This window comes from Ctenopharyngodon idella, chromosome 7 (genome assembly GCF_019924925.1).
Source record: "Ctenopharyngodon idella isolate HZGC_01 chromosome 7, HZGC01, whole genome shotgun sequence".
In the NCBI taxonomy this organism is placed as follows: Eukaryota; Metazoa; Chordata; class Actinopteri; order Cypriniformes; family Xenocyprididae; genus Ctenopharyngodon; species Ctenopharyngodon idella.
The window spans coordinates 49,981,132-50,004,552 of record NC_067226.1 but is presented as its reverse complement, the minus strand read 5'-3'; the positions used below and the strand labels follow the sequence as shown (position 1 = coordinate 50,004,552).

General features: G+C 39.5%; 1 protein-coding gene and 1 long non-coding RNA gene across 2 annotated transcripts in view; both read right to left on the bottom strand.

Annotated features, from left to right (window-relative positions):
- Window positions 1–11,960, bottom strand: part of LOC127515672 (mucin-2-like) — a 30,134-nt gene extending 18,174 nt beyond the window's left edge. The window contains exons 1-2 of the mRNA XM_051899557.1: window positions 11,265–11,960; window positions 9,636–10,460 (exon numbers count right to left, since the gene is read on the bottom strand). Coding sequence (XP_051755517.1) covers window positions 9,636–10,460; window positions 11,265–11,960 — 1,521 coding nt within the window. The remainder of the gene's footprint in view (window positions 1–9,635; window positions 10,461–11,264) is intronic.
- Window positions 11,961–15,210: 3,250 nt separating this feature from the next.
- On the bottom strand, window positions 15,211–23,190 carry LOC127515848 (uncharacterized). Its single transcript, XR_007930869.1, has 3 exons — window positions 23,134–23,190; window positions 15,325–15,388; window positions 15,211–15,229 (listed from the first exon to the last, which is right to left on the bottom strand). It is a non-coding gene; the product is annotated as an uncharacterized LOC127515848 (long non-coding RNA).
- Between the last annotated feature and the right edge of the window lie 231 nt (window positions 23,191–23,421).

Below are 23,421 nucleotides of genomic sequence, written 5' to 3'. Positions count from 1 at the left end.
TCAGTAGTTGTAGTGTCTGCTGATGTTTGAGGTTCAGTAGTTGTAGTGTCTACTGATGTTTGAGTTGTTGCATTTTCAGTGGTTGTAGTTTCTGCTGATGTTTGAGTTGTTGCTGGTTCAGTAGTTGTAGTGTCCAGTGTTGTTTGAGTTTTTGCAGGTTCAGTGATTGCAGTGTCCGCTGATGTTTGAGTTGTTGCAGTTTCAGTGATTGTGGTGTCTGCTGATGTTTGAGTTGTTGCAGTTTCTGTAGTTGTAGTGTCCGCTGATGTTTGAGTTGTTGCAGTTTCAGTGGTTGTAGTGTCCGCTGATGTTTGAGTTGTTGTAGTTTCAGTGATTGTAGTGTCTGCTGATGTTTGAGTTGTTGCAGTTTCAGTGTTTGTAGTGTCCACTGATGTTGGAGTTGTTGCAGTTTCAGTGACTGTAGTGTCCGCTGATGTTTGAGTTGTTGTAATTTCAGTAGTTGTAGTATCCGCTGATGTTTGAGTTGTTGCAGATTCAGTGGTTGTAGTGTCTGCTGATGTTTGAGTTGTTGCAGTTTCAGTAGTTGTAGTGTCTGCTGATGTTTGAGTTGTAGCACTTTCAGTGGTTGTAGTGTCCACTGTCATTTGAGTTGCTGCAGTCTCAGTGGTTGTAGTGTCCGCTGATGTTTGAGTTGTTGCAGTTTCAGTAGTTGTAGTGTCTGCTGATGTTTGAATTGTTGCAGTTTCGGTGGTTGTAGTGTACGCTGATGTTTGAGGTTCAGTAGTTGTAGTGTCTGCTGATGTTTGAGTTGTTGCATTTTCAGTGGTTGTAGTGTCTGCTGATGTTTGAGTTGTTGCTGGTTCAGTAGTTGTAGTGTCCAGTGCTGTTTGAGTTTTTGCAGGTTCAGTGATTGCAGTGTCTGCTGATGTTTGAGTTGTTGCAGTTTCAGTGATTGTAGTGTCTGATGATGTTTGAGTTGTTGCAGTTTCAGTGGTTGTAGTGTCCACTGATGTTTGAGTTGTTGCAGTTTCAGTGGTTGTAATGTCTGCTGATGTTTGAGTTGTTACGGTTTCAGTAGTTGTAGTGTCTGCTGATGTTTGAGTTGTTGCAGTTTCTGTAGTTGTAGTGTCCGCTGATGTTTGAGTTGTTGCAGTTTCAGTGGTTGTAGTGTCCGTTGATGTTTGAGTTGTTGTAGTTTCAGTGATTGTAGTGTCTGCTGATGTTTGAGTTGTTGCACTTTCAGTGTTTGTAGTGTCCACGGATGTTGGAGTTGTTGCAGTTTCAGTGACTGTAGTGTCCGCTGATGTTTGAGTTGTTGTAATTTCAGTAGTTGTAGTATCCACTGATGTTTGAGTTGTTGCAGGTTCAGTGGTTGTAGTGTCCAATGATGTTTGAGTTGTAGTGTCTGCTGATGTTTGAGTTGTTGCAGTTTCAGTAGTTGTAGTGTCTGCTGATGTTTGAGTTGTTGCAGTTTCAGTGGTTGTAGTGTCCAGTGATGTTTGAGTTGTTGCAGGTTCAGTGATTGTAGTGTCTGCTGATGTTTGAGTTGTTGCAGTTTCAGTGGTTGTAGTGTCTGCTGATGTTTGAGCTGTTTCAGTTTCAGTTGTTGTAGTGTCCAATGATGTTTGAGTTGTTGCAGTTTCAGTGGTTGTAGTGTCCGCTGATGTTTGAGTTGCTGCAGTCTCAGTGGTTGTAGTGTCTGCTGATGTTTGAGTTGTTGCTGGTTCAGTAGTTGTAGTGTCCGGAGATGTTTGAGTTGTTGCAGTTTGAGTGGTTGTAGTGTCCAGTGATGTTTGAGATGTTGCAGTTTCAGTGATTGTAGTGTCTGCTGATGTTTGAGTTGTTGCAGTTTCAGTTGTTGTAGTGTCCACTGATGTTTGAGTTGTTGCAGTTTCAGTGGTTGTAGTGTCCGCTGATGTTTGAGTTCTTGCTGGTTCAGTAGTTGTAGTGTCCGCTGATGTTTGAGTTGTTGCACTTTCAGTAGTTGTTGTGTCTGCTGATGTTTGAGTTGTTGCAGTTTCAGTGGTTGTATTGTCTTCTATTGTTTGAGTTGTTGCAGGTTCAGTGGTTGTAGTGTCCACTGATGTTTGAGTTGTTGCATCCGCTGATGTTTGAATTGTTGCGGTTTCAGTGGTTGTAGTGTCCACTGATGTTTGAGTTGTTGCATCCGCTGATGTTTGAGTTGTTGCGGTTTCAGTGATTGCAGTGTCCGCTGATGTTTGAGTTGTTGCAGTTTCAGTGGTTGTGGTGTCCGCTGATGTTTGAGTTGTTGCAGATTCAGTGGTTATTGTGTCTGCTGATGTTTGAGTTGTTGCAGTTTCAGTAGTTGTAGTGTCTGCTGATGTTTGAGTTGTTGCAGTTTCTGTAGTTGTAGTGTCTGCTGATGTTTGAGTTGTTGCAGTTTCAGCGGTTCTAGTGTCTACTGTTGTTTGAGTTGTTGCAGGTTCAGTGGTTGTAGTGTCCACTGATGTTTGAGTTGTTGTGTCCGCTGATGTTTGAGTTGTTGCAGTTTCAGTGGTTGTAGTGTCCGCTGATGTTTGAGTTGTTGCAGTTTCAGTGATTGTAGTGTCTGCTGATGTTTGAGTTGTTGCAGTTTCAGTGGTTGTAGTGTCCACTGATGATTGAGTTGTTGCAGTTTCAGTGGTTGTAGTGTCCGCTGATGTTTGAGTTGCTGCAGTCTCAGTGGTTGTAGTGTCTGCTGATGTTTGAGTTGTTGCAGTTTCAGTGGTTGTAGTGTCCGCTGATTTTGGAGTTGTTGCAGTTTCAGTGACTGTAGTGTCCGCTGATGTTTGAGTTGTTGTAATTTCAGTAGTTGTAGTGTCTGCTGATGTTTGAGTTGTTGCAGATTCAGTGACTGTAGTGTCCGCTGATGTTTGAGTTGCTGCAGTCTCAGTGGTTGTAGTGTCTGCTGATGTTTGAGTTGTTGCAGATTCAGTAGTTATTGTGTCTGCTGATGTTTGAGTTGTTGCAGTTTCTGTAGTTGTAGTGTCTGCTGATGTTTGAGTTGTTGCAGTTTCAGTGGTTGTAGTGTCTGCTGATGTTTGAGTTGTTGCAGTTTCAGTAGTTGTTGTGTCTGCTGATGTTTGAGTTGTTGCGGTTTCAGTGGTTGTAGTGTCTGCTGATGTTTGAGTTGTTGCAGTTTCTGTAGTTGTAGTGTCTGCTGATGTTTGAGTTGTTGCAGTTTCAGTGGTTGTAGTGTCTGCTGATGTTTGACTTGTTGCAGTTTCAGCGGTTCTAGTGTCTGCTGTTGTTTGAGTTGTTGCAGGTTCAGTGGTTGTAGTGTCCACTGATGTTTGAGTTGTTGTGTCTGCTGATGTTTGAGTTGTTGCGGTTTCAGTGGTTGTAGTGTCCACTGATGTTTGAGTTGTTGTGGTTTCAGTGGTTGTAGTGTCTGCTGATGTTTGAGTTGTTGCAGTTTCAGTGGTTGTAGTGTACGCTGATGTTTGAGGTTCAGTAGTTGTAGTGTCCACTGATGTTTGAGTTGCTGCAGTCTCAGTGGTTGTAGTGTCTGCTGATGTTTGAGTTGTTGCTGGTTCAGTAGTTGTAATGTCCGGTGATGTTTGAGTTGTTGCAGTTTCAGTGGTTGTAGTGTCCTTTGATGTTTGAGTTGTTGCGGTTACAATGGTTGTAGTGTCCACTGATGTTTCAATTGTTGCGTTCGCTGATGTTTGAGTTGTTGCAATTTCAGTAGTTGTAGTGTCTGCTGATGTTTGAGTTGTTGCAGTTTCAGTGGTTGTAGTGTACGCTGATGTTTGAGGTTCAGTAGTTGCAGTGTCCGCCGATGTTTGAGTTGTTGCAGGCTCAGTGCTTGTAGTGTCCGCTGATGTTTGAGTTCTTGCTGGTTCAGTTGTTGTAGTGTCCACTGATGTTTCAGTTGTTGCAGTTTCAGTGGTTGTAGTGTCCGCTGATGTTTGAGTTGCTGCAGTTTCAGTGGTTGTAGTGTCCGGTGATGTTTGAGTTGTTGCAGTTTCAGTTGTTGTAGTGTCCACTGATGTCTGAGTTGTTGCAGTTTCAGTGGTTGTAGTGTCCGCTGATGTTTGAGTTGCTGCAGTCTCAGTAGTTGTAGTGTCCGCTGATGTTTGAGTTGTTGCACTTTCAGTAGTTGTTATGTCTGCTGATGTTTGAGTTGTTGCAGTTTCAGTAGTTGTTGTGTCTGCTGATGTTTGAGTTGTTGCGGTTTCAGTGGTTGTAGTGTCTGCTGATGTTTGAGTTGTTGCAGTTTCTGTAGTTGTAGTGTCTGCTGATGTTTGAGTTGTTGCAGTTTCAGCGGTTGTAGTGTCTGCTGATGTTTGAGTTGTTGCAGTTTCTGTAGTTGTTGTGTCTGCTGATGTTTGAGTTGTTGCGGTTTCAGTGGTTGTAGTGTCCACTGATGTTTGAGTTGTTGTGGTTTCAGTGGTTGTAGTGTCTGCTGATGTTTGAGTTGCTGCAGTCTCAGTGGTTGTAGTGTCTGCTGATGTTTGAGTTGTTGCTGGTTCAGTGGTTGTAGTGTCCTCTGATGTTTGAATTGTTGTGGTTACAATGGTTGTAGTGTCCACTGATGTTTCAATTGTTGCGTTCGCTGATGTTTGAGTTGTTGCAATTTCAGTAGTTGTAGTGTCTGCTGATGTTTGAGTTGTTGCAGTTTCAGTGGTTGTAGTGTACGCTGATGTTTGAGGTTCAGTAGTTGCAGTGTCCGCTGATGTTTGAGTTGCTGCAGTTTCAGTGGTTGTAGTGTCTGCTGATGTTTGAGTTCTTGCTGGTTCAGTTGTTGTAGTGTCCACTGATGTTTGAGTTGTTGCAGTTTCAGTGGTTGTAGTGTCCGCTGATGTTTGAGTTGTTGCAGTTTCAGTGGTTGTAGTGTCCAGTGATGTTTGAGTTCTTACAGGTTCAGTGATTGTAGTGTCTGCTGATGTTTGAGTTGTTGCAGTTTCAGTGGTTGTAGTGTCTGCTGATGTTTGAGTTGTTGCAGTTTCTGTAGTTGTAGTGTCTGCTGATGTTTGAGTTGTTGTGTCTGCTGATGTTTGAGTTGTTGCGGTTTCAGTGGTTGTAGTGTCCACTGATGTTTGAGTTGTTGTGGTTTCAGTGGTTGTAGTGTCTGCTGATGTTTGAGTTGCTGCAGTCTCAGTGGTTGTAGTGTCTGCTGATGTGTGAGTTGTTGCTGGTTCAGTGGTTGTAGTGTCCTCTGATGTTTGAATTGTTGTGGTTACAATGGTTGTAGTGTCCACTGATGTTTCAATTGTTGCGTTCGCTGATGTTTGAGTTGTTGCAATTTCAGTAGTTGTAGTGTCTGCTGATGTTTGAGTTGTTGCAGTTTCAGTGGTTGTAGTGTACGCTGATGTTTGAGGTTCAGTAGTTGCAGTGTCCGCTGATGTTTGAGTTGCTGCAGTTTCAGTGGTTGTAGTGTCTGCTGATGTTTGAGTTCTTGCTGGTTCAGTTGTTGTAGTGTCCACTGATGTTTGAGTTGTTGCAGTTTCAGTGGTTGTAGTGTCCGCTGATGTTTGAGTTGTTGCAATTTCAGTAGTTGCAGTGTCCGCCGATGTTTGAGTTGTTGCAGGCTCAGTGATTGTAGTGTCCGCTGATGTTTGAGTTGTTGCAGGCTCAGTGGTTGTAGTGTCTGCTGATGTTTGAGTTCTTGCTGGTTCAGTTGTTGTAGTGTCCACTGATGTTTGAGTTGTTGCAGTTTCAGTGGTTGTAGTGTCCGCTGATGTTTGAGTTGCTGCAGTTTCAGTGGTTGTAGTGTCCGGTGATGTTTGAGTTGTTGCAGTTTCAGTGGTTGTAGTGTCCAGTGATGTTTGAGTTCTTACAGGTTCAGTGATTGTAGTGTCTGCTGATGTTTGAGTTGTTGCAGTTTCAGTGGTTGTAGTGTCTGCTGATGTTTGAGTTGTTGCAGTTTCAGTTGTTGTAGTGTCCACTGATGTCTGAGTTGTTGCAGTTTCAGTGGTTGTAGTGTCTGCTGATGTTTGAGTTGTTGCACTTTCAGTAGTTGTTGTGTCTGCTGATGTTTGAGTTGTTGCAGTTTCAGTTGTTGTAGTGTCCGCTGATGTTTGAGTTGTTGCAGTTTCAGTGATTGTAGTGTCTGGTGATATTTGAGTTGTTGCAGTTTCAGTGGGTGTAGTGTCTGCCGATGTTTGAGTTGTTGCAGGCTCAGTGGTTGTAGTGTCTGCTGATGTTTGAGTTGTTGCAGTTTCAGTGGTTGTAGTGTACGCTGATGTTTGAGGTTCAGTAGTTGCAGTGTCCGCCGATGTTTGAGTTGTTGCAGGCTCAGTGATTGTAGTGTCCGCTGATGTTTGAGTTGTTGCAGTTTCAGTGATTGTAGTGTCTGGTGATATTTGAGTTGTTGCAGTTTCAGTGGGTGTAGTGTCTGCCGATGTTTGAGTTGTTGCAGGCTCAGTGGTTGTAGTGTCTGCTGATGTTTGAGTTGTTGCAGTTTCAGTGGTTGTAGTGTACGCTGATGTTTGAGGTTCAGTAGTTGCAGTGTCCGCCGATGTTTGAGTTGTTGCAGGCTCAGTGATTGTAGTGTCCGCTGATGTTTGAGTTGTTGCAGTTTCAGTGGTTCTAGTGTCCGCTGATGTTTGAGTTGCTGCAGTTTCAGTGGTTGTAGTGTCCGGTGATGTTTGAGTTGTTGCAGTTTCAGTGGTTGTAGTGTCCAGTGATGTTTGAGTTCTTACAGGTTCAGTGATTGTAGTGTCTGCTGATGTTTGAGTTGTTGCAGTTTCAGTTGTTGTAGTGTCTGCTGATGTTTGAGTTGTTGCAGTTTCAGTTGTTGTAGTGTCCACTGATGTCTGAGTTGTTGCAGTTTCAGTGGTTGTAGTGTCCGCTGATGTTTGAGTTGCTGCATTCTCAGTAGTTGTAGTGTCCGCTGATGTTTGAGTTGTTCCACTTTCAGTAGTTGTAGTGTCCGCTGATGTTTGAGTTGGTGCAGTTTCAGTGGTTGTAGTGTCCGCCGATGTTTGAGTCGTTGCAGGTTCAGTGTTCGTAGTGTCTGCCGATGTTTGAGTTGTTGCAGTTTCAGTGGTTGTAGTGTCCGCTGATGTTTGAGTTGTTGCTGTTTCAGTGGTTGTAGTGTCCACTGATGTTTGAGTTGGTGCCGTTTCAGTAGTTGTAGTGTCTGCTGATTTTTGAGTTGTTGCAGTTGCAGTAGTTGTAGTGTCCGCTGATGTTTGAGTTGTGGTAGGTTCAGTAGTTGTAGTGTCCGCTGATGTTTGAGTTGTTGCGGTTTCAGTGATTGTAGTGTCCACTGATGTTTGAGTTGTTGCAGTTTCAGGTGTTGTAGTGTCCGCTGATGTTTGAGTTGGTGCAGTTTCAGTAGTTTTAGTGTCTGCTGATGTTTGAGTTGTTGCACTTTCAGTAGTTGTAGTATCCGCTGATGTTTGAGTTGTTGTAGGTTCAGTAGCTGTAGTCTCCGGAGATGTTTGAGTTGGTGCAGTTTCAGTAGTTGTAGTGTTCGCTGCTGTTTGAGTTGTTACAGTTTCAGTAGTTGTAGCATCTGCTGATGTTTGAGTTATTGTAGGTTCAGTAGTTGTAGTGCCCGCTGATGTTTGAGTTGCTGCAGTCGTAATGTCCTTTGTTGTTTGAGTTGTTGCAGTTTCAGTAGTTGTAGTGTCCGCTGATGTTTGAGTTGTTTCGGTTTCAGTGGTTGTAGTGGCCACTGATGTTTGAGTTGTTGCAGTTTCAGGAGTTGTAGTGTCCGCTGATGTTTGAGTTGGTGCCGTTTCAGTAGTTTTAGTGTCTGCTGATGTTTGAGTTGTTGCAGTTTCAGTAGTTGTAGTGTCTGCTGATTTTTGAGTTGTTGCAATTTCAGTAGTTGTAGTATCCGCTGATGTTTGAGTTGTTGTAGGTTCAGTAGCTGTAGTCTCCGGAGATGTTTGAGGTGGTGCAGTTTCAGTGGTTGTAGTGTCCGCTGTTGTTTGAGTTGTTGCAGGTTCAGTGGTTGTAGTGTCCACTGATGTTTGAATTGTTGTTTCTGCTGATGTTTGAGTTGTTGCGGTTTCAGTGGTTGTAGTGTCCACTGATGTTTGAGTTGTTGTCGTTTCAGTGGTTGTAGTGTCTGCTGATGTTTGAGTTGTTGCAGTTTCAGTGGTTGTAGTGTACGCTGATGTTTGAAGTTCAGTAGTTGTAGTGTCCGCTGATGTTTGAGTTGCTGCAGTCTCAGTGGTTGTAGTGTCTGCTGATGTTTGAGTTGTTGCTGGTTCAGTATTTGTAGTGTCCTCTGATGTTTGAGTTGTTGCGGTTACAATGGTTGTAGTGTCCACTGATGTTTCAATTGTTGCGTTCGCTGATGTTTGAGTTGTTGCAATTTCAGTAGTTGCAGTGTCCGCCGATGTTTGAGTTGTTGCAGGCTCAGTGATTGTAGTGTCCGCTGATGTTTGAGTTGTTGCAGGCTCAGTGGTTGTAGTGTCTGCTGATGTTTGAGTTCTTGCTGGTTCAGTTGTTGTAGTGTCCACTGATGTTTGAGTTGTTGCAGTTTCAGTGGTTGTAGTGTCCGCTGATGTTTGAGTTGCTGCAGTTTCAGTGGTTGTAGTGTCCGGTGATGTTTGAGTTGTTGCAGTTTCAGTGGTTGTAGTGTCCAGTGATGTTTGAGTTCTTACAGGTTCAGTGATTGTAGTGTCTGCTGATGTTTGAGTTGTTGCAGTTTCAGTGGTTGTAGTGTCTGCTGATGTTTGAGTTGTTGCAGTTTCAGTTGTTGTAGTGTCCACTGATGTCTGAGTTGTTGCAGTTTCAGTGGTTGTAGTGTCTGCTGATGTTTGAGTTGCTGCAGTCTCAGTAGTTGTAGTGTCCGCTGATGTTTGAGTTGTTGCACTTTCAGTAGTTGTTGTGTCTGCTGATGTTTGAGTTGTTGCAGTTTCAGTTGTTGTAGTGTCCGCTGATGTTTGAGTTGTTGCAGTTTCAGTGATTGTAGTGTCTGGTGATATTTGAGTTGTTGCAGTTTCAGTGGGTGTAGTGTCTGCCGATGTTTGAGTTGTTGCAGGCTCAGTGGTTGTAGTGTCTGCTGATGTTTGAGTTGTTGCAGTTTCAGTGGTTGTAGTGTACGCTGATGTTTGAGGTTCAGTAGTTGCAGTGTCCGCCGATGTTTGAGTTGTTGCAGGCTCAGTGATTGTAATGTCCGTTGATGTTTGAGTTGTTGCAGTTTCAGTGGTTCTAGTGTCCGCTGATGTTTGAGTTGCTGCAGTTTCAGTGGTTGTAGTGTCCGGTGATGTTTGAGTTGTTGCAGTTTCAGTGGTTGTAGTGTCCAGTGATGTTTGAGTTCTTACAGGTTCAGTGATTGTAGTGTCTGCTGATGTTTGAGTTGTTGCAGTTTCAGTTGTTGTAGTGTCTGCTGATGTTTGAGTTGTTGCAGTTTCAGTTGTTGTAGTGTCCACTGATGTCTGAGTTGTTGCAGTTTCAGTGGTTGTAGTGTCCGCTGATGTTTGAGTTGCTGCAGTCTCAGTAGTTGTAGTGTCCGCTGATGTTTGAGTTGTTCCACTTTCAGTAGTTGTAGTGTCCGCTGATGTTTGAGTTGGTGCAGTTTCAGTGGTTGTAGTGTCCGCCGATGTTTGAGTCGTTGCAGGTTCAGTGTTCGTAGTGTCTGCCGATGTTTGAGTTGTTGCAGTTTCAGTGGTTGTAGTGTCCGCTGATGTTTGAGTTGTTGCTGTTTCAGTGGTTGTAGTGTCCACTGATGTTTGAGTTGGTGCCGTTTCAGTAGTTGTAGTGTCTGCTGATTTTTGAGTTGTTGCAGTTGCAGTAGTTGTAGTGTCCGCTGATGTTTGAGTTGTGGTAGGTTCAGTAGTTGTAGTGTCCGCTGATGTTTGAGTTGTTGCGGTTTCAGTGATTGTAGTGTCCACTGATGTTTGAGTTGTTGCAGTTTCAGGTGTTGTAGTGTCCGCTGATGTTTGAGTTGGTGCAGTTTCAGTAGTTTTAGTGTCTGCTGATGTTTGAGTTGTTGCACTTTCAGTAGTTGTAGTATCCGCTGATGTTTGAGTTGTTGTAGGTTCAGTAGCTGTAGTCTCCGGAGATGTTTGAGTTGGTGCAGTTTCAGTAGTTGTAGTGTTCGCTGCTGTTTGAGTTGTTACAGTTTCAGTAGTTGTAGCATCTGCTGATGTTTGAGTTATTGTAGGTTCAGTAGTTGTAGTGCCCGCTGATGTTTGAGTTGCTGCAGTCGTAATGTCCTTTGTTGTTTGAGTTGTTGCAGTTTCAGTAGTTGTAGTGTCCGCTGATGTTTGAGTTGTTTCGGTTTCAGTGGTTGTAGTGGCCACTGATGTTTGAGTTGTTGCAGTTTCAGTGGTTGTAGTGTCCACTGATGTTTGAGTTGTTGCAGTTTCAGGAGTTGTAGTGTCCGCTGATGTTTGAGTTGGTGCCGTTTCAGTAGTTTTAGTGTCTGCTGATGTTTGAGTTGTTGCAGTTTCAGTAGTTGTAGTGTCTGCTGATTTTTGAGTTGTTGCAATTTCAGTAGTTGTAGTATCCGCTGATGTTTGAGTTGTTGTAGGTTCAGTAGCTGTAGTCTCCGGAGATGTTTGAGGTGGTGCAGTTTCAGTGGTTGTAGTCTCCGGAGATGTTTGAGGTGGTGCAGTTTCAGTAGTTGTATTGTCCGCTGATGTTTGAGTTGTTGTAGGTTCAGTGGTTGTAGTGTCCGCTGATGTTTGAGTTGTTGCACTTTCAGTAGTTGTTGTGTCCGCTGATGTTTGAGTTGTTGTAGTCGTAATGTCCTTTGTTGTTTGAGTTGTTGCGGTTTCAGTGGTTGTAGTGTCCGCTGCTGTTTGAGTTGTTGCAGTTTCAGTAGTTGTAGTGTCTGGTGATGTCTGAGTTGTTGCAGTTTCAGTAGTTGTAGTGTCTGGTGATGTCTGAGTTGTTGTAGGTTCAGTGGTTGTAGTGTCCGCTGATGTTTGAGTTGTTGCACTTTCAGTAGTTGTTGTGTCTGCTGATGTTTGAGTTGTTGCAGTTTCAGTGGTTGTAGTGTCCGCTGATGTTTGAGTTGTTGCAGTTTCAGTGATTGTAGTGTCCAGTGATGTTTGAGTTGTTGCAGTTTCAGTGGGTGTAGTGTCTGCCGATGTTTGAGTTGTTGCAGGCTCAGTGGTTGTAGTGTCTGCTGATGTTTGAGTTGTAGCAGTCTCAGTGGTTGTAGTGTCTGCTAATGTTTGAGTTGTAATTTCAGTAGTTGTAGTATCCGCTGATGTTTGAGTTGTTGCAGATTCAGTAGTTGTAGTGTCTGCTGATGTTTGAGTTGTTGCAGTTTCAGTAGTGTCTGCTGATGTTTGAGTTGTTGCAGTTTCAGTGGTTGTAGTGTCTGCTATTGTTTCAGTGTTTGCAGGTTCAGTGGTCGTAGTGTCCGCTAATGTTTGAGTTGTTGCAGTTTCAGAGGTCGTAGTGTCCGCTAATGTTTGAGTTGTTGCAGTTTCAGCGGTTATAGTGTCTGCTGTTGTTTGAGTTGTTGCAGGTTCAGCGGTTTTAGTGTCCACTGATGTTTGAGTTGTTGCGGTTTCAGTGGTTGTAGTGTCCACTGATGTTTGAGTTGTTGCGGTTTCAGTGGTTGTAGTGGACGCTGATCTTTGAGTTGTTGCAGTTTCAGTAGCTGTAGTGTCTGGTGATGTTTGAGTTGTTGTAGGTTCAGTAGTTGTAATGTCCATTGATGTTTGAGTTGTTGCAATTTCAGTGGTTGTATTATCCGCTGATGTTTGAGTTGTTGTAGGTTCAGTAGCTGTAGTCTCCAGAGATGTTTGAGTTGGTGCAGTTTCAGTAGTTATAGTATCTGGTGATGTTTGAGTTGTTCCACTTTCAGTAGTTGTAGTGTCCACTGATGTTTGACTTGGTGCAGTTTCAGTAGTTGTAGTGTCTGGTGATGTTTGAGTTGTTCCACTTTCAGTAGTTGTAGTGTCCGCTGATGTTTGAGTTGGTGCAGTTTCAGTAGTTGTAGTGTCCGCTGATGTTTGTGTTGTTGCAGTTTCAGTGGTTGTCGTGTCTGCTGATGTTTGAGTTGTTGTGGTTTCTGTGGTTGTAGTGTCCACTGATGTTTGAGTTGTTGTAGGTTCAGTAGTTGTAATGTCCATTGATGTTTGAGTTGTTGCAATTTCAGTGGTTGTATTATCCGCTGATGTTTGAGTTGTTGTAGGTTCAGTAGCTGTAGTCTCCGGAGATGTTTGAGTTGGTGCAGTTTCAGTAGTTGTAGTGTCTGATGATGTTTGAGTCGTTCCACTTTCAGTAGTTGTATTGTCTGATGATGTTTGTGTCGTTCCACTTTCAGTAGTTGTAGTGTCTGATGATGTTTGAGTTGTTCCACTTTCAGTAGTTGTAGTGTCCGCCGATGTTTGAGTTGTTGCTGTTTCAGTGGTTGTAGTGTCCACTGATGTTTGACTTCGTGCAGTTTCAGTAGTTGTCGTGTCTGGTGATGTTTGAGTCGTTCCACTTTCAGTAGTTGTAGTGTCTGATGATGTTTGAGTTGTTCCACTTTCAGTAGTTGTAGTGTCCGCTGATGTTTGAGTTGGTGCAGTTTCAGTGGTTGTAGTGTCCGCCGATGTTTGAGTCGTTGCAGGTTCAGTGTTCGTAGTGTCTGCCGATGTTTTAGTTGTTGCAGTTTCAGTGGTTGTAGTGTCCGCTGATGTTTGAGTTGTTGCTGTTTCAGTGGTTGTAGTGTCCACTGATGTTTGAGTTGGTGCCGGTTCAGTAGTTGTAGTGCCTGCTGATTTTTGAGTTGTTGCAGTTGCAGTAGTTGTAGTGTCCGCTGACGTTTGAGTTGTGGTAGGTTCAGTAGTTGTAGTGTCCGCTGATGTCTGAGTTGTTGTAGTCGTAATGTCCTTTGTTGTTTGAGTTGTTGCGGTTTCAGTGATTGTAGTGTCCACTGATGTTTGAGTTGTTGCAGTTTCAGGTGTTGTAGTGTCCACTGATGTTTGAGTTGGTGCAGTTTCAGTAGTTTTAGTGTCTGCTGATGTTTGAGTTGTTGCACTTTCAGTAGTTGTAGTATCCGCTGATGTTTGAGTTGTTGTAGGTTCAGTAGCTGTAGTCTCCGGAGATGTTTGAGTTGGTGCAGTTTCAGTAGTTGTAGTGTCCGCTGATGTTTGAGTTGTTGCGGTTTCAGTGGTTGTAGTGGCCACTGATGTTTGAGTTGTTGCAGTTTCAGTGGTTGTAGTGTCCACTGATGTTTGAGTTGTTGCAGTTTCAGTAGTTTTAGTGTCTGCTGATGTTTGAGTTGTTGCACTTTCAGTAGTTGTAGTATCCGCTGATGTTTGAGTTGTTGTAGGTTCAGTAGCTGTAGTCTCCGGAGATGTTTGAGTTGGTGCAGTTTCAGTAGTTGTAGTGTCCGCTGATGTTTGAGTTGTTGCGGTTTCAGTGGTTGTAGTGGCCACTGATGTTTGAGTTGTTGCAGTTTCAGTGGTTGTAGTGTCCACTGATGTTTGAGTTGTTGCAGTTTCAGTAGTTGTAGTGTCTGCTGATTTTTGAGTTGTTGCAATTTCAGTAGTTGTAGTATCCACTGATGTTTGAGTTGTTGTAGGTTCAGTAGCTGTAGTCTCCGGAGATGTTTGAGGTGGTGCAGTTTCAGTGGTTGTAGTGTCCGCTGCTGTTTGAGTTGTTGCAGTTTCAGTAGTTGTAGTGTCTGGTGATTTCTGAGTTGTTGCAGTTTCAGTAGTTGTATTGTCCGCTGATGTTTGAGTTGTTGCAGTTTCAGTAGTTGTAGTGTCCACTGATGTTTGAGTTGTTCTAGGTTCAGTAGTTGTAGTGTCCGCTGATGTTTGAGTTGTTGTAGTCGTAATGTCCTTTGTTGTTTGAGTTGTTGCTGTTTCAGTGATTGTAGTGTCCACTGATGTTTGAGTTGTTGCGGTTTCAGTGGTTGTAGTGGACGCTGATCTTTGAGTTGTTGCAGTTTCAGTGGTTGTAGTGTCCGCTGATGTTTGAGTTGGTGCAGTTTCAGTAGTTTTAGTGTCTGCTGATGTTTGAGTTGTTGCACTTTCAGTAGTTGTAGTATTCGCTGATGTTTGAGTTGTTGTAGGTTCAGTAGCTGTAGTCTCCGGAGATGTTTGAGTTGGTGCAGTTTCAGTAGTTGTAGTGTCCGCTGCTGTTTGAGTTGTTACAGTTTCAGTAGTTGTAGCATCTGCTGATGTTTGAGTTGTTGCAGTTTCAGTAGTTGTAGTGTCTGCTGATTTTTGAGTTGTTGCAATTTCAGTAGTTGTAGTATCCGCTGATGTTTGAGTTGTTGTAGGTTCAGTAGCTGTAGTCTCCGGAGATGTTTGAGTTGGTGCAGTTTCAGTAGTTGTAGTGTCCGCTGCTGTTTGAGTTGTTACAGTTTCAGTAGTTGTAGCATCTGCTGATGTTTGAGTTGTTGCAGTTTCAGTAGTTGTAGTGTCTGCTGATTTTTGAGTTGTTGCAATTTCAGTAGTTGTAGTATCCGCTGATGTTTGAGTTGTTGTAGGTTCAGTAGCTGTAGTCTCCGGAGATGTTTGAGTTGGTGCAGTTTCAGTCGTTGTAGTGTCCGCTGCTGTTTGAGTTGTTGCAGTTTCAGTAGTTGTAGTGTCTGGTGATGTCTGAGTTGTTGCAGTTTCAGTAGTTGTAGTATCCGCTGATGTTTGAGTTATTGTAGGTTCAGTAGTTGTAGTGCCCGCTGATGTTTGAGTTGCTGCAGTCGTAATGTCCTTTGTTGTTTGAGTTGTTGCGGTTTCAGTGATTGTAGTGTCCACTGATGTTTGAGTTGTTGCAGTTTCAGAGGTTGTAGTGTCCGCTGATGTTTGAGTTGGTGCATTTTCAGTAGTTTTAGTGTCTGCTGATGTTTGAGTTGTTGCACTTTCAGTAGTTGTAGTATCCGCTGATGTTTGAGTTATTGTAGGTTCAGTAGTTGTAGTGTCCGCTGATGTTTGAGTTGTTGCGGTTTCAGTGTTTGTAGTGTCCACTGATGTTTGAGTTGTTGCAGTTTCAGGGGTTGTAGTGTCCGCTGATGTTTGAGTTGGTGCCGTTTCAGTAGTTTTAGTGTCTGCTGATGTTTGAGTTGTTGCACTTTCAGTAGTTGTATTGTCCGCTGATGCTTGAGTTGTTGCAATTTCAGTGGTTGTAGTATCCGCTGATGTTTGAGTTGTTGTAGGTTCAGTAGCTGTAGTCTCCGGAGATGTTTGAGTTGTTGTAGGTTCAGTAGCTGTAGTCTCCGGAGATGTTTGAGTTGTTGCAGTTTCAGTAGTTGTAGTGTCTGGTGATGTCTGAGTTGTTGCAGTTTCAGTAGTTGTATTGTCCTCTGATGTTTGAGTTGTTGCAGTTTCAGTAGGTGTGGTTCCTGCTGATGTTTGAGTTAGTGCAGTCATAATGTTCAGTGTTGTTTCAGTAGTAGCACTACAATATACTGTTGTTAAAAAATTAAAGCAACATTCATTATAGAGCAACTGTCACACAGTAGTAAGAGAAATTAAGAATTTGCATGATCAGTAACTCACATACCTAAACTTAACACTGCAATGATCAGTGCTTTTCTACTCATCTTGGTAGCTGTCAAGTAGCTCACCTATAAACATATAATACATAAGATCAGAAAATACGTACGGAAATGCATATTGAGCTGTGACATTTTTGACATGTCAGTGACAGTGAAATAAACAAAACAGACAAAAAACAAACAAACAAACAAAAACTTAGGAATACAAACACCCTCTTTCCAGCACAGGAACCTGTGATGACTGTGATGATTTGTCAATTTTTGTACAGTGCACTGCACATTAATGAAGATGAAAGTAGTTGTCATAAATAACAAGAAAACAAGGGAAGAAGTGCACTACTATTTAAAAGTTTCTTGTCAGTAAGATTTTTTTTAAAGATGTTTTTGAGATTAGCCTCTTCTGCTTACCAAAGCTGCATTTTAGGGCTGCACGATATATAATTTCATGAACATTGTGATGTGCGCATCTGTGATAGTCACATCACAGAATGTGTGATGTCAAATTAGTAGGAATCGTAGTTGATCTGGATCCGTACGGACCAGGCCCCACAGTTTGAAAAAGCATGTGATTTGCGGATTAATTGCAAAATTCCGACATCATAGAGTTAAACGTTTTTAAGTCCTGTCAGTTTAAACATTCAAGCAGGGGCAGACTGGCCATCTGAAGCACAGGGATTTTTCCCAGTGGGCCGCTGGACAATGTGAGCCGGCCTGTTGCTACGTAAATATATAAAGAAAAAATAATAGTACATTTATGTATAATAATTTCCGTCTGCCCAGATAAAAAATAAGTGTGTCCCAATTCCAAAGCATAGTATGTTGAAAAGAATATGCCAAAAGTCCCCAGATGGTCTACTATTTCCAGTAGATTTTCAAAGTGTGGATCCATGCACACTGTAAAGACTAATACTGCCCACAACCCATTGAGCTTTGGACAAGGATTCAGTTCAGAACTACAAACACAAGTAAAAAGTGTTAAAAAACGACAAAACATGGCGGATATGTGCAACAGAGGTTTGAGTGACTAATAATCAGTTTAACCTGATAAAAAAATATTTATTTAATGTTATCCGTGTTATATTTCATCTGCAATAACAATGTGGACTTTTATAAAGATCCGTTTGACCATTAACTTTTAAATGCATCATTATGCATTAATATGAGGAGAGTTCTCCGCATAAAAAGACCCGCGACTGCAGATCAATGCGCTACTGCATTTCTCTCCGACACGGTAGGAAATGAAATGAAATGTGGAGGATTTAAGATGATTGACAGCCCAGTTTACAGTGACAGGATGTGTGTCAGGATGCGAGTCAAGTAGTATGTCCCAAAGCTTGTTTACTCTTTTGCTACACACTCAAAAGTATGTACTTTTTGTTCACAAAAAGAGTACATACTTTTAGGGCGTAGTATAAGTAGGCGAATTGGGATGCAGCAAGAGTCATTTGCTTTGTTCCTGAATGAATCAGCTGTTTTGAACAAATCGGTTAAATTAGTGAATGAATGAATCAATGTCTTATTCATTAACACAGAGCCTTGTTGCCACCTACTGGAGGGTTTAGTTTGATATTTAAAGTATATTTTCATTTTTTCCAAAAGTTCATATTTCCATAATACATATATTTTTTATTTAAAACATTAATCTTATTACATTTATGAATTTGTAACAGTCTGTGTTAATACTTCTAAATGCCACTTCAGATGCAGCTTCTTTGTCACCTCTGCAGTGCAAAGATGGATTTGTCTGATTTTATTTGATTGGCAACAACCCTATAATGTCTTATTATTCTAATGGCGGTAACACTTTATAATAACATTCAGTTATAAGTCACTTATAAATTATTAGTTAATGATGAACTAATCATTTACAAAACATCATAAATAATTAATAAGTGATATACTAACATTTTATTAATGTTTTATTAAATCAGTTAAGTCACTTATAAGTTATTAGTTAATGATGAACGAATCATTTACAAAACATGACTATACATTCATAAATGATTAATAAGTGGTATGCTGACGATTTACAAATGTGTTGTAAGTTCTTAAAAAATGCGTAAATCATGAAATAAATCAAACATATCAGTAATAGATGGTTGGTAAGTTATTAGTTGATGCAATAATTTTCCCTTATAAATAAATGAAGTATTTATGTCAAAATTGATTTACTAACTCAAAAAAAAAAATATATATATATATTGTTAATCATGAACAAATGATGAACAAACCATTAGTAAATGATCAGTATATGATTTATTGATGAAGCTGTAAGCTGGTCTGTGTTCAAAAGCACAAACATGCAGGTATGCTAAAGCACTATTTGGGTCAATCTGACCCCGCTGACAGTTTCCTTCGTTTTTAAAAAGTGTTCCCTTCATCTCAGTGGCATGAGACTCTGTGACTTTTCCTAAATAATCTATCTAAACATGCACAAAAATCTGGGCTTGATTTGGTTGTTCTAAAGGTGTGTAAAAAAAAAAAAATCACGTTAAAGGTCCTCGGGGTTGAAATTGAAAATGAATGGGAAAATTAATTTTTTTTTTTTTTTTTGTCAAAATAAAACTGTGTGACTGCAACAGAGGGCATTTTTGTAGAAATTGGCAAATAAAATCAACAAAACTGGCATAAATCTGAATATTTCTACATTTAAATAAAGGTCTGGTCCTAGACCATAAACACAAAGTGGAACGAACTTTGTATCTCATACACACACACACACAAACAAACACACAAACACACACGTGTGTGACTGCAACAGAGAACATTTTTATAGAAATTAAAATCAAATAAAATCATCAAAACTGGCATAAATCTGAAAAATTTCCATACATAAATGAAGGACTAATACTAGAGCACAAAGGCAACATGGAACAAGCATGTTCACAAAAATATATCAAAGTTGTGAGAAGTTGAAGCATCAAGAAAAATGAAGTGAAAATGAAATGAGTCCTTATTGACCTCTATTGGATATATGTGGTCATTGCACTTTCTTTCTTTAATTCCTAAAAACCTGTAGATGGTAGTATTTTATCCCTAACACATAAAGCAATGTCCAAATACAATTTAGATTTAATTAAGTTCATCATTAAAGTGATTTTTTCATTAAAAATCAATTTTTCATAAGCTAATTTATGGCATGGTTAAGTAATTGTGCAGTAAATAAGTAAAAAACTACAAAATATCCACAAAAACACAGCATAAATGCATAGTTGAGAAGTAAATAAAAAAATGATATATAGTTTATCATATAAAAAAATTTATATTTCCTTATGCAATCGCTCTGTAATGGTCAATCTGACCCCAAGGGAATAAAACGTTAGTCCAATTAAGGGACCATTAAGGCTTAAGAAGAGTAATTTATTTGTTTTGAAGTGGATAAACATTTATAAATGCCTTACAGTCAGGTGATTCCAGTGGGTTATGTTACTACATTACATTTAACAGATTCTATCATATGTGGAATACAACTTAAAATCAACCTTCTTAACATTTTATATTAATTAGACAGAACTTTTTAGTTATTTTTATTACATGATTAATTGGTTGATGTTTCTCTGAAGTTTGCTAACCTTTTTCAAGGTATTGTTTATTCCCACTGCTTTATGCATTCAATGTTTGTCCAGCAAAGCTCTGGTAGTATTTTTCTAATTATTTACTTTTATTTTGTTTTCATTTGTCATGAGCTCTATATTTTAAGATGTACTACTAGGTGTTGATAATAAATCACATTCAATTAATGTAAATAGCATGTCAGGGGTGTCCTGCTCCTGGAGGATCAATGTCCTGCAAAGTTTAGCTCCATCCAAACATACCTGAACCAGCTAAACAAGGTCTTCAGGATTACTAGAAATATCCATGCTACACTGTCAGGAAAAATGGTACAAAAGCTGTTGCTGGGATGTTTTCATTTAAAAGGGTTCTAATATGTACCATTTTGTACACCTTTGGTACCCAATATGTAACTAATATACACTCTAGGTAGATGTACCTTTTGATAGGGCACCACTCCAGTGACAGCTTTTGTACCTTTCTCCTGAGAGTGTAGGCAGATGTGTGAGTCAGTCAATACAATGTCAAATGTAATGCGCAAAACATTATTTTATCGTAACAACAATGCATGCAACCAAAACTGATCTTGATTTGAATGGGAGATTATATAAAAATGCTCTCTGTTACATATTTTGTCAAACAAATAATCAGCTACAATGCAGAACACACACAGAAGTGAAGGGGTGGCACCATAACACATCCACGATGGAGAACACACACACACACACACACACACACACACACACACACACACACACACAACACCACGTTCAGGTTTGACTGTATTGTGACATAATTGCAAAAAATGATACTTCAGTGATCATACTTTGACAAAGATAAATTTTTAATGTTATACTAATGTCTAAACACAAATCTAAATGAAAAGATAGGCTATCTACAAAAAAAATACCTACGGGGAAATGGCAAATGAGCCAGTGAGTGATGCACTGCAGCCATCTAGTGGCTGTTCTTGAAATTTCATGTTATTTTAATTTTAAATGTTTGTTTTCCAGTAAATGGCAGCAATCTTCCACTAAACCATGACACGATGTCCATGTTATCTCCATGAACAAAATTAAGAAATTAAATTAGATATAAATGATTACAAATGCAATCACAAAAACATTATCATACATTCCCATGAGTTATGAGCTCTTCAGTTTGCAAAAATAATTTTGCACTTGCATTCAGTTACGGAGAGCACACACACACACACACACACACCTAGTGATCTCATTCAAAGGCGAGTGGGAAATGGACATGTTCTCATGGTCATGTTTATCATTGATTTTTACGTCCAATCCTTGTTGCCCATACGTCATACAGTAAACATTTTATTTTTATTCATATTATATAAACTATTTGCATTGCATTTATCAACCTACTAAAAAATAGAAATAATAGGCCTATATAATACACCAAACTCCTTGTCAGCATACTGTATGACTTGTAATCTCTCAAGTGTCGTACATTAGAGGCGAAGTTTCGCAGCAGCACTAATTATAGTTAAATATAACACATTTCTGATTTGTCAGCGAGTGGTGGTTCACGTGGCGACAAAAACTTATAAAGTGGGATGATTCGACAATGCCATACCGACTCTTATTCTACCTGGCAGAAATAAGGCTGTCCTGAAGACGGCGTGGTTTGACCAATCAGATGAAAGGGGTGTTTCAGCGCCGCCCACATGCACGAATGAAATATCAAAGCCATAAACCGATTTGTAAATCACAAACGAAAAATAAACTAAACAAAAAAACAAATAAATGAGCTGTCTTTTCATTTCTCGTTATTCCATTCAAAATAGGAAATGAAATGATCAAAATGTACACGGACCGACCGGTTTGACGTCACTACCACCAACCTGTGTCGCGGTGTTTGAAGCGCCAATTTTGAAAGTTTAAATGTATGAGACGACGGATATGTGCGATTATTAATGTATAATGATTATATTATGGAATAAGAATCTTTTCCACACACGGTGGTATCGTACAACTTCTGAATACTTGGAATAAAATGCACAAAATGGACTATGTTTATGATCAATTTATGGTGCGTTTTCATGTTATGGTGAGGAGCTGTCCCATAGGAAACAAAATAAAAATTAAATGATTAAGTGCTGATTAAATGGTGACAGAGTGTAATTTTTTTTTTTTTTTTTTTTTTTAAATGTAAAGTTCAGGCTTGGGTATAGTGATGGAATGAGATGGATCATGTAAAAGGAAGATCTGCAAATGATATGTAACACATTTACAAGTGATGAATAGCAGGTGTTGAACACTTTGTAGTGTGTACTGCAGTGCTGACTGGTGAGGGTATAGAAAGCTGTCTTCTCTGACACACATGGAGTGTTTAACTCTGTGCACCTGATGTGAGCTTCAGTGGAAGGTAAAACCGGTTCAGAGGTTGACTTTATCACTAGATCCACACACTCCACCCAGAACACAAGAATGTGCTGATGAGTGAATGCATTTAACACAACCCACTGGAATCACCTGACTGTAAGGCATTTATAAATGTTTATCCACTTCAAAACAAATACTCTTCTTAAAAATAGTGCTTTAGCATACCTGCATGTTTGTGCTTTTGAACACAGACCAGCTTACAACTTCATCAATAAATCATATACTGATCATTTACTAATGGTTTGTTCATCATTTGTTCATGATTAACAATTGTTTATTGAGATACTGATACTAAACCAATTTTGACATAAATAATTCAATTATTTATAAGGGATAAATAATGTATCAACTAATAACTTATCAACCATCTTCTAATGATCTGTTTGATTTATTTCATGATTTACGCATTTTTAAGCTAACTTACAACACATTTGTAAATCATTAGCATATCACTTATTAATCATTTGTGAACGTATAGTCATGTTTTGTAAATGATTCGTTCATCATTAACTAATAAATTATAAGTGACTTATAACTGAATCAATAAAACATTCATAAAATGTTAACATATCACTTATTAATCGTTTATGAATATATAGTCATGTTTTGTAAATGATTTGTTCATCATTAACTAATAATTTCTAAATGACTTATAACTGAACGTTATTATAAAATGTTACCCATACATTTAAAATAGTTAGAAAAGTTGCCTTTATAAAAGTAAAAAAAAAAAAAAAAAAAAAAATGCCCCTAGAAATCGATTTAAATATCACCTCTTAGTGGAAAAGTTCTGGAAAGTTTCTGTCACTGCTTATATGTTTGGGATTATTTTTCAGTTTTTTTCCCCCTCATTGTTATGCTTCACGGTTTTCTGCAAAGTGTTTTTCCTTTTTGGTGTTATAGAAATTGTCACCCTAATGTTAAATGACCGACAGTAATATCCAGGGACGCAAACTACTGCTCGCCTTTGGCGAATTTTATTACAAAAAAAAGTATGCTAGTCATATATTAATGTTAATGAATACATTTTCTACTGCATTTATTTAAAAATACAATAAAAACAGTGTGATATTATTCCAATGTAAAACAGCTGTTTCCTATGTGAATATATAGTAAAGTGTATTTTATATCCAGTGATCAAAGCTGAATTTTCAGCATCATTACTCCAGTCTTCAGTGTCACATGATCCTTCAGAAATCATTCTAATATGATGATTTGATGCTCAAGAAACATTTATGATTATTATCAATGTTTAAAACAGTTGTGCTGTTTCATATTTCTGTAAAAACTGTCATTGCATCCTTTAAAATTACTCATACTGATACTAAAAAAAATCATACTGATCCCAAACTTTTGAACGGTAGCATAAATAAAGACCAAAATTATTAAATCATTAAACTACAAATGTAATTTTGCCAACATCAAGGGTTTTTAAATGTGATCCTAAAAATTACACTCAGCAAAATTAAATATCATCACAGATAAGTACATACATTTTAAGATTTAAAATATTGTTGGACTTCCTCATGCTATCCTTATTGTTCATAGCTATTAATTTTGCATTTATTATTGTATCCTATTGCATTTATATAGTTTTTTCTTTAATGTCTGGAGAAATTTATGAAAATCACTCCAATGGCATATTCAAATTTAAACAATTTTTACTTCAATTTATCACTTATTATAATTGCTGTTACAATGTGTATGGAGTATGAAGTCTGCTTCTGTTGTAACCCTTACATGATCAAAAAGACAAAAATGCTCAATTAAGAAAAGAGACCATACCGTATGGTGGTTATGATTATCAGTATAAATAAGAAAGTATGGCTGTAGTAATGATGAACAAATCAAACTCACCCAATCCATTACTTATCTGAATGTTATATCATACACACAGGTTAAGCTGTTAGTCCCTTGATTAACTTAGGTAAAGTGGTGCTTTGCTTAAAGACATCGTTTTTATTAGCTTCGAGTCACATGACACAAACCGCATAGATGTGGTGTGGCATTATTGCTTTCCATCTTTAACCAAACTGGATTTACCCACTTATACAACAATACATTCCTCCCTAAGCATGCAGTTTCACAATATATGTCATTGGAAGAGCAGGTGATCAAGGTGTGCTGTGTTGTCAAGTTTTTTGC